Below are 11307 nucleotides of genomic sequence, written 5' to 3' on the forward strand. Positions count from 1 at the left end.
GGCGGCCGAAACTCTAGCGTTAAACTCCAAATCATTCATCTCAATCCCATTTCCTGTCGCCATACTAAGGAATGCAAAGCGATTAGATCGCGAACGTATAAAGCCACACACAACACCGCTCCATCTTGCTAAACACTCGTCGTACATCACTTGCTAGACACGATTTGCACCCGTAATAAGGTTTGCAAGTCCTTATTACGCACACACGCCGTATCAACTCGTTAGTACAACGACCGCCTCACTCGATGATATAAACAAACACAAATAAAATTCTACGCGATACAAACACACGCGAGATTTATTATCACACCACAATAATATATTAATAATATCCGCATTACTAATACAAACGTTAGTCCACATACAAACAAGGCACTAACTATAACTCATTCCGACCCGTACTCCTACAAGTCCCACAACAATTAAGCACACACAAAAGTCTAAGTCTAGGCACCTATCTCAAGTCACCTAAATCCCTTAGACCATGCTCTGATACCACTTGAAACAACCCAACCCGTATTAAAACCGACCCATAAAATTTTTTCCTTTTAATACGCGTTAAATAATACTTTAGGTCCTATTACACTAATTCCAAAACATATTTGTTACCAAAGTAAGTTCAATGAACTTAAAACATACATCAATAATTTAAACTCCCTAATACAATGGTTCATTAATTAAATCGTAATCCGGTTGTAATCATTATGACCCGACTAGTTACGTTTACACAAAACCGAGCATGGTGATTTGGGACTACACTACCCAAATCCTAATCGAGTCAAAAAGCAAGATCTTCTAAAGTAACCTAGCCAAGATCTCTAATCCCCAAGCTTACCCGAGCCGCCAAGCGCGCGAACCTATAAAAATATCAACAACGAGAGTGTAAGCTAATGCTTAGTGAATGATAATATACTACATACATATATATGTATAAAATGGACACGCCACACAAAAGTCAAATACCGCATACCGAAGCATCCAAGTATAAGGCAACTACACTAAGCATACCGTACGATCTCTAAGCACAAGCTAAAGATATCAACAAAGTATAAGTTAGTTCACCAACGACAAGGTGAACAACGCCAATGAGCTACACCCGGAGGGTTAGCTACATCACAACAATACAACAATATATGTATACAATATTTAACATGCTAAACAATATCCAACAACATAATATGGTTAACCATAACGCTATGGTGCTACCGGCACGTGGTTCACACCATACGCATTTGAGTCTCACTCTTTTATAGTGCTACCGGCACGTGGTTCACACTTCGACGCTACCGGCACGTGGTTCACGCTCATTTTATAGTGCTACTGGCACGTGGTTCACATTCGATGCTACCGGCACGTGGTTCACATCATTATATTTATAGTGCTACCCGCACGTGGTTTACACTCGATGCTACCGGCACGTGGTTCACATCATTATATTTATAGTGCTACCGGCACGTGGTTCACACTCGATGCTACCGGCACGTGGTTCACATCTTATCGCACACATGTTATGGCACTACCGGCTCGATGGTTCATGCCATAACACCCACAAATAGATACGCCATATACACGTACGTATAAATACTCCACTCACAATATTAACCCTTCGCCATTGGGGTTATATAATCCACATCACACGCCCATGTGATAACGTACACATAAAGTGTGCACCTCGCCAAAGGTGGTCAACCAAAACGCACAACCGTGCCAATTGGACCTATACACAAGTCCATCAATCCACCTATGTGTGAAGTGAGCTCTATGACTGAGAACCACTTCACCAGACCCGCACCCATCCTACACATACATATGCACATAGGATATTAACACTCACCTTAAGCCTTGATGAATGCAACCGAGTAATCCGCAACACGCCAATGGAAAGTACCTATTCCATTAACACAAATACAACAACACAATTAGGGTGGATTTACAAATCGACCCAAATTGTTAAATAGTGCAATTTCGACCCAAATGCACTTCCAAGCTCAAACCGCGCCAAAACTAGCCAATGATCACTAACACAAGTGACAATGGTCCTAATATACCAATTAAACCCAAGCATAGGCGTTAAATACCAATCTTGCCCAATATGACACCTTAACCCTAATTTGACCCATTTCAAAATTAGTTAACCAAAATACACCCAAAGTGGTTCCAACACTTCTATAATCACTAATACTAGTGATTACAAGCTACATACAAGCCTTAAACATGGTTAAATCATTAACCAACCCAAAACCCACCAACATCAACAATAACTAGTTACAATTACCCATTTCACCTCCTAAATGGGTTTTACAACTAACTAGCTGAAAACCCTAAACTTGAATATCAAATTACAAAGATGAAATTCGGAGTTGAGACTTACCAATACCACCAAAATGATGCCGTTGACGAGATGAACAACTTTAACACTTGAGGTTTGACCCGAAACAACCTCCTTCTTCTCCAAATGGAGTTCTCTCTCTCTAAAACTCTCCTCTCTCTCTAGGGTTTGAAGGTGAAAGTGTTTTTGAGTGAAAATGAGGATAATATGAGCCTTGAATCAGTCTTATGGCTCTAGAACCGGCCATAAGTGAATTTACCAAAACACCCTCAAAAGATTCCATTAAAATGGGTTAATAATGTCATTACAGCGACATTTGTCGCGTTTCGCGACACCTTGTCGCGTTTCGCGACACCAATACGCGACACACAACACTCAAACGCGACAAAGTGGACAGAAATCACCATCAGAAGTTGTCTCGTTTCAAGCATGTTTTTCACGGAACGCGACGCACCAGAACGCGACAAACTGCACTCAAACTCGACAGTTTATCTGATGTACTCCAATTTCACTTTTAAAACATCCCAAAGTCAATCGTGGTCAATGCATTACATCCAAACTATTAAATAATCATTCTTGGACTTCAAATGATGCCCCGAGCGTCATGTTTAGAAAAATGGGGTGTTACAGATTTAGATTGAGTTTTTAACACGAACGGTTTAGAGTTTAGGGTTTAGGGTTTAGGGTTTAGGGTTTGGTGTTTTGGGTTTATGGAATAAACCCAAAACACCAAACCCTAAACCCTAAACCCTAAACCCTAAACTCTAAATCGGGCTAAATTTTACTTCACAAAACATGGAAAAAAACGTTCATATTCTTCACGAACAATATTATCTTGAATGTTATTTTCGTCGATCGTTTTCCCGCCTAAATAATAACATTTATCACGAAGTGTCTCTTCTAAATGTTCATATTTTCGTGTGAACTTGATGCCGGAAAAAAAAATTTAAAAAAAACGAAAAAAAAAAAAAAACATTTTGCTTCCCCCCGCTTCCCCCGATTGGTTACTTCCCCATTGATCATGCCCCTATATATATATATATATATATATATATATATATATATATATATATATATATATATATATATATATATATATAGTGTTTGAAAACAAAAATTAGTTAACTTTAAAAGATACTCTGTACTTTTTAAAAACTTTTATTGGCTTGTTGTTTAATTAAACTTATTTGTATATAAAACTCGACTAAAGTATGCAATTTATGAAATGTTATGACTCAATATAATTAAAATTGGCAAAATTTGTACTTTTGACCGGTAGCATCGGATTAATAGTGTACCATTTTTCCCGTTCATAAATAACACAAATTGATCTATTGTAGAGTATAATTTTTAAAATTCTTATATACATTTAAATTGCAACATGCAACATAATAATACCATTAATCATAAAATCTAATGCAACAATTTGTTAAACATACTACAGTAATATTTCAAATATACCCACCTTTGTACAGGAGCTACACATTGTTTCCTCCTAAAAAAGTGAGAATGAGTATCATTATTTTACTCTCTATACGCACCCATATATAGATTTTTTTTATTACTATCCTAAGTACACCACTTAAATTTACATTTCGTTTCAACTAATTTAAGAGAGCAAAAAAAAAAAAAAAAAAAAAAAAAAAAAAGAAAAAAAAAAGAAAAAAAAACACACACACACACACACAAATTAAACATTTACTAAACCCCTCAAAAACATAAAAAAGTATGAGAATAAGAAGTTAGAAGAAATCATCACTTTCTTCTAAAGACATATTCATAAGATCACTTTGAGTTGCAGCCTCATCAAAAAGCCATTTCTCTAATAAACTAAGAGGAGGCATTTGATCTTCCATTTTTGGCTTACTCTCATGATCTAAGAACATGCTTCTTTCTGGAGAAACCGATTGTGAAACATCCGAATTACTATAATTCGAGTAGTTATTGTTCTTTTGAATATTGTTGTGGATTAAACTATTATTGTTAATGTAACCAAATTGAATTGAGTTATTATAACCTTCACTTAAAGGACTTGTGATCATCACTTGTTGGTTGATCAAAGAACATTGAGTTGTTTGTGTTGTTTCAACACTTTCGGAGCTTGTTTGTGACGATTTCTTGGAACTATTCATCCAATTTGGAAGCAATTTTGCGATGTTTTCGGCACTTGAAGCATAAGATGATGAAGATGTTTGATTTGATAGGGGTGATTTGGGTAAATTAATTGATTTGTTGTCAAGAGATAAGGCATCACAAAGGGCTTGTTTGGCCATATGGATATCAGTTTGAAGCCTTCTTTCCCATTGACCTTTTGAAATCGATGTTTGATCACATGATGATGATGATGTTGATGAGTGACACCTTTTTGAACGACGATTATGATGATGGTGATGGTTATGATGATGATGATGATGATGATTTTCGTCGTCTGAGATTTCATTTAGTTTTTCAAGCTTCTTTTTTAGATGAGTATTCCAATAATTCTTGATATCGTTATCGGTTCTTTGCGGTAGATATGAAGCTATTGCTGCCCATCTGACATATAATAAAAAACGAATAAAATAAATTAATCACACTTTGTGACATACAAGTATTTACTAAACGACAACCTTTAAATCTGACGTTAATTAACGTGTGTAATTGTATAATTGAGTAATCGTTAATTTAATATTAATATATACTGTAATAGATAATCAATAATACAATATTTTTATACTTTTCAATATTTTTTATGTCTTAGGTTATTATATTTTTTTACCTATTGCCAAGAAGGGCTTGGAGATGGATAATCATCTTTTCTTCTTGCTCACTGAAGTTGCCACGTTTGATACCGGGTCGAAGATAATTAGTCCAACGCAATCTGCAACTCTTACTACATCTAAGCAAACCTAAATTCACAAAATTATATAAATTAATAATTAGAAATCCGTGTCACAATACTAATAACCTTAGAAAAAGTTAAAACCTTTGAATGATATATGCAAGAAATAATAAATACCCTAATTTAATGATCTAACCAACCCACCTCCAAAAAGCAATTATTATTTTTTTTTTCTTTTGGAAACAAAACCAAACCAATATCAAATCTAGCAAGTGAAGAAATTCAATTGAATGATTTATATATAATATATATACCAGTATTGGTAGGAACTGATCTCCAATTTCCAGGACCATTTTGTTGAATATAAGAGACTAAACTGATATCTTCTTCTGGTGTCCATGGCCCTTTTTTTACACCTATCTTATCACAACAAGGTGGTCTTCCCATTGATTCAGCCAGTTGATGATCAAGATCAAAACTTTTTTCAGTTATTGTTGTTGTAGGGGTAATAACTAATAAGTAGTGGTGCTGTTGTATATGAGATGTGGTTTTTAAGAAGTTTCTTGAATTTGTCTCAACTATATAATGAAAAAAGTGGCAAAACAAGAGTCTTGGGGTTAAGATCACCACTCAAGTTGTAGACTATATATAGATGTGAATAAAGAGATAAGAAAGAGGTATGAAATAAAGCTGCAGGAATTGAGTTGAAAAATAGGCAAAAAGAAATGGTCTCTCACTCTCTCATGAAAACCTCAACAAAGAGTCAAAAGAAGACAGCAAGATGTATTTACTATGGTTTGCAAAAAGTCAACTGTATGCTTCATGCAGATTAAGAGAGAAATTAAGATAATGACACAATTAAAACATTACACTGTAGAGTATATGTTAATCGATAGTGATACTATTAACCACAACTATCGAATTATTATAGTAGTTATGTATTGCAATTAATCCACTAAAAGACCATATATAATGTAGCGTTTGTAATTAAAACCATGTCTAGGTGGCTTGAAAAACACCCCAGAAACATCTGTAATGGAACGTTTATGACAAAATTGAGGTGAGGCGTTGGTATTTAATAAACGCCGGGAAGAAGAAGTGTTATATAAACACACATAATTAACTTATCAAAATTCATATGTTGCAATAGATCCGTTGTATATTTTTTTATTTTCTTTTTTTATATAAACACATATAATTAACTTATCAAAATTCATACTATCTCATAACGCTATTTTAAACATTATAAGACAGAATATATATATTTGAAAATCTAAATTTTCTTCTCAAATATTCGTCTCAAGATGAAGATATAATTCATGCAATGCATATATATTGTGAAGAACGTGAAAGGGGCGAAAACATGATATGCTTGTCAAAATAATTTTTGTAAGTTTGTAATCGACCTCTATGGTACAAAATACTTGAGAAAGCCGACTGCAAGCATTATTTGCTCAGTTGTAAGAACGCTCATCCCACATCGGATATAAAAAAATTGTAGTGGTCCTTTATAAGCTTAAACTAGTGGCTAACTAATATTTTTCACCATAGCTTTTAGTTGAAACCTGAAAATACCCGGTGAGTCCACTGCTTTAGCTTGTGAGGAGCAATTGTCTCTCGGGTTGTGACCGACACGCGGCTCGTACATCTCTTCAATCCAATTTGAGGGTCGTTTCCGTTGGTATTAGAGCCACACATCGTTAGGAATGGTGAGGCAAACTTTGTCGATGATGATGAGTTTAGAAAAATCTCACATTAACCGTGGACATGAATAATCTTGGAATTATGATTCAGCCTAACGAGAACATCAATAATTTAAGTGGGGGAGTTCGTAACAAACCTCATCCCACATCAGAATAGAAGAAAGTATTGATCCTTTATAAGCCTAAACTAATGGTTAATTAATTTCTTCCACAATGGTTATGGTTTTTAGTTGAAACATGGAGATACTCGGTTAGTACACTGCTTTAGCTTGTTAGGGGCGATTGTCTCTCGTATGATGGCGTTCATGTGGCTCGTGCATCTCTTATGGCAGATTTTAGGGTCTTTTTCAGCTCGGTTGTATTCGCCGCACATAAAGAAACATTGTTTTAGGAGAATGCTTGATAGTATTGTTTGTGTACATTGGGAATGAAAAAATTGTCCGAGTTCATGCAAATGTCAATATACAAGAGGTGATTGATCACCCTAAAATCATGCTTGAAGCGGTTGTTCTATATGATATGTGGATATTTCATGCATTTTTTGGCAGCGTTGATTCTAACATTAATATAAATGTCTTAAATCATTCTTCGTTGTTTGATTTGCTTAAAAACGATATAGCCCCATCATCAACATTTGATGTAAATGGTCACCATTATTTGACATACAACATATATTCAGATTAGACAACACTAGTCAAGGGGTATACAGCTCCGACTGATGAACAACGAGCCAAGTTTACAAGATTTCAAGCAAGTGCAGGAATGGTCCTAGAGCGTACATATGATGTACTTCAAGGGATCTTTGCTATTTTAAAAAACTTATGCTCAACCAATGAATGTAAACAAAATGGGAATGCAAATGTATACTTGCATCATATTGTACTGCATAATACGGAGTATAAGAAGATAACGCCTTCACGATCTGTTCATGTGAAGAAAAGATGATTAATATGGAAGAAAACAGGCCTAGTCGGAATATTATGGGAAGAGTAAGAGATCGTAAATCAAGGCTAAAAGAAATACGAAATCAGGATGTATATGACCAACTACGTGAAAATCTAACCGAACATATCTAAAATCTTCCAACAAACTTTCATACTCAAAACTAGTCGTTATGTATATTTAATGTTTTTAATTATTGTACTTTTTAATGGTTATAAATTAAATATTATTTCTTTTCATTGATAATTATTTTAAATTAAACAAATAAATAAAAATGTATTATATAAAAAAAAGTAAAAAAATAAATGTCATATCATCAACAACTCTTTTAACAACGATCCCTAACAATTATTCCTGTTACAACCCCTTTTCTCTGGCTTTGTCATGTCACATGACCTCAAGAAACCCCACTTTCACTCTACGTTATCATTATCTACGGTCTAATTCTCTTACAGTAATTCATTTACAATCGGACATAAACATCACTTTTTAGCCATACTCCATGCTTTAAACTATTTACTGTATAACATCTTAAAGCAGATATAATGATATACGATTAAAAATAATGATGCAAGCATAATCTCTCTAGTTATATATGGATTATGTGTTAAAATTCACGATCGTCAGCTAACTTCTAAACCCATGAAGATATGGTTCTGTAACTTGGTTGCAGGCTCGCCAAGATGTTTGATAGTGCCTCAAGTTTGTCTATAACTCTGCCTCTTGGAAGTTTTCTCCAATTTCATACACCTATGCATTTCCATCGAGGAAAGTGATACTTACCTTTACTGTTGATTCATGATTCTCCTCGAGTAAGTACTCTATGGGACTAATCTTTTAGTATGTCACTTCCAGTCCAATCTTCAGTCCAAAATTTGGTAAGGCTGTCCATCTCTTATCGATTTTCTGAATGAATCTGAAAAATCCATACCAAATGCATCGATCTTTTCTCCAGCATTGATGATTTTTTAACCACATTGCGTTTGAAGAAAACGACCCGCAGATCGCAAGTACAAGAGACACCTAGAAACAAAGTAATGATACGAGTACTTCCGCATGAAGCGCTTATGTGTATCATGAGCTTACGTACGCTTATTTGTTAAGTCATGCGCTAATTTTAGTTAGCAGTCGATGGGCGCACAATGCAACTTTGCTCTGCACACAAGTCACGATCTTATGCTAAATTAAGTCGTGATCCTTTCCAAGTTCAAATCCCTTTCCTATTTCAAATCCTGTTTATTATCGAAAGTAGTTAAGGAGAATTCAGGATTACTTAGGATATCTAAGGTAAGCGTTTCACTATAAATACACACCCTAACCTCATTCGTTAACATATTATGTTTTGGTTACTCGAATACTTGACTTATCTAAAACTATGAATACAATTTACGGTAACAGATATGTTCTTTGAACATAAATCCTACGGCAATTGTTACGGTTAATCCAATAATGGTAGACGGAGCTTAACCGCCCTAACTAGATCATCATCTTGATTAGGATCATTCACAGTAAACTGGACCAAAGTGTTATCACCATTAAGCCCTTAAACATTTATTCATTGTAATCAACGTGTATTCAATCCCCGTGACAAATACATGTTCGATCACAAAGCAAACCCACTAAAGGTTAGCATTTTCGTATGAAGGGACTTGATGTTAATAATGCTTGTGTGCACTGGATTAGATAAAAAGAGGTCTTGATCTAGACTTGGTGCGCTGCCCTTTATGTAGTGACCCGAACTTTTCCATGTTTATATATATTAAATGAAATTGTTATTTACATGATTAAGTGCTTCCAACATGTTAAACAATCAAACTTGTTAAGACTTGATTAATTGAAATAGGTTTCATATAGACAATTGACCACCCAAGTTGACCGGTGATTCACGAACGTTAAAACTTGTAAAAACTATATGATGACATATATATGGTTATATATATAGTTAACATGATATTATGATAATTAAACATATCATTAAGTATATTAACAATGAACTACATATGTAAAAACAAGACTACTAACTTAATGATTTTGAAACGAGACATATATGTAACGATTATCGTTGTAACGACATTTAATGTATATATATATCATATTAAGAGATATTCGTACATCATAATATCATGATAATATAATAATTTAAAATCTCTTTTGATATTATAAACATTGGGTTAACAACATTTAACAAGATCGTTAACCTAAAGGTTTCAAAACAACACTTACATGTAACGACTAACGATGACTTAACGACTCAGTTAAAATGTATATACATGTAGTGTTTTAATATGTATTCATACACTTTTGAAAGACTTCAAGACACTTATCAAAATACTTCTACTTAACAAAAATGCTTACAATTACATCCTCGTTCAGTTTCATCAACAAATCTACTCGTATGCACCCGTATTCATACTCGTACAATACACAGCTTTTAGATGTATGTACTATTGGTATATACACTCCAATGATTAGCTCTTAGCAGCCCATGTGAGTCACCTAACACATGTAAGAACCATCATTTGGCAACTAGCATGAAATATCTCATAAAATTACAAAAATATGAGTAATCATTCATGACTTATTTACATGAAAACAAAATTACATATCCTTTATATCTAATCCATACACCAATGACCAAAAACACCTAAAAACACTTTCATTCTTCAATTTTTTTCATCTAATTAATCTCTCTCAAGTTCTATCTTCAAGTTCTACGTTTTCTTCATAAATTCTACAAGTTCTAGTTTCATAAAATCAAGAATACTTCCAAGTTTGCTAGCTTACTTCCAATCTTGTAGAGTGATCATCCAACCTCAAGAAATCTTTCTTATTTACAGTAAGATATCTTTCTAATACAAGGTAATACTCATATTCAATCTTTGATTCAATTTCTATAACTATAACAATCTTATTTCGAGTGGAAATCTTACTTGAACTTGTTTTTCGTGTCATGATTCTGCTTCAAGAACTTTCAAGCCATCCAAGGATCCTTTGAAGCTAGATCCATTTTTCTCATTTCCAGTAGCTTTATCCAGAAAACTTGAGGTAGTAATGATGTTCATAACATCATTCGATTCATACATATAAAGCTATCTTATTCAACGTTATAAACTTGTAATCACTAGAACATAGTTTAGTTAATTCTAAACTTGTTCGCAAATAAAGTTAATCCTTCTAACTAGACTTTTAAAATCAACTAAACACATGTTATATATCTATATAATATGCTAACTTAATGATTTAAAACCCGGAAACACGATAAACACCATAAAACTGGATATACGCCGTCGTAGTAAAACTAGGGGCTGTTTTGGTTGGGATAATTAAAAGCTAAGAAGAACTTTGATTTAAAAGCTATACTTCTGGAAAAATGATTTTTCTTATGAACATGAAACTATATCCAAAAATCATGGTTAAACTCAAAGTGAAAGTATGTTTTTCAAAATGGTCATCAAGATGTCGTTCTTTCGACGGAAATGACTACCTCTTTCAAAAATGACTTGTAACTTGTA

The 11307-nt window shown here is 34.0% G+C and overlaps 1 protein-coding gene across 1 annotated transcript; it reads right to left on the reverse strand.

The window, feature by feature from the left end:
* Positions 1-4009: 4009 nt before the first annotated feature.
* LOC139892417 (myb-related protein 306-like) lies at positions 4010-5753 on the reverse strand. The gene is made up of 3 exons (XM_071875489.1): positions 5465-5753; positions 5088-5217; positions 4010-4864 (listed from the first exon to the last, which is right to left on the reverse strand). Exons 1-3 carry the CDS (start codon positions 5595-5597, stop codon positions 4072-4074), a joined length of 1056 nt encoding a protein of 351 aa, XP_071731590.1. The 5' UTR covers positions 5598-5753; the 3' UTR covers positions 4010-4071.
* Positions 5754-11307: the final 5554 nt, after the last annotated feature.

This window comes from Rutidosis leptorrhynchoides, chromosome 2, assembly GCF_046630445.1.
Source record: "Rutidosis leptorrhynchoides isolate AG116_Rl617_1_P2 chromosome 2, CSIRO_AGI_Rlap_v1, whole genome shotgun sequence".
NCBI lineage: Eukaryota > Viridiplantae > Streptophyta > Magnoliopsida > Asterales > Asteraceae > Rutidosis > Rutidosis leptorrhynchoides.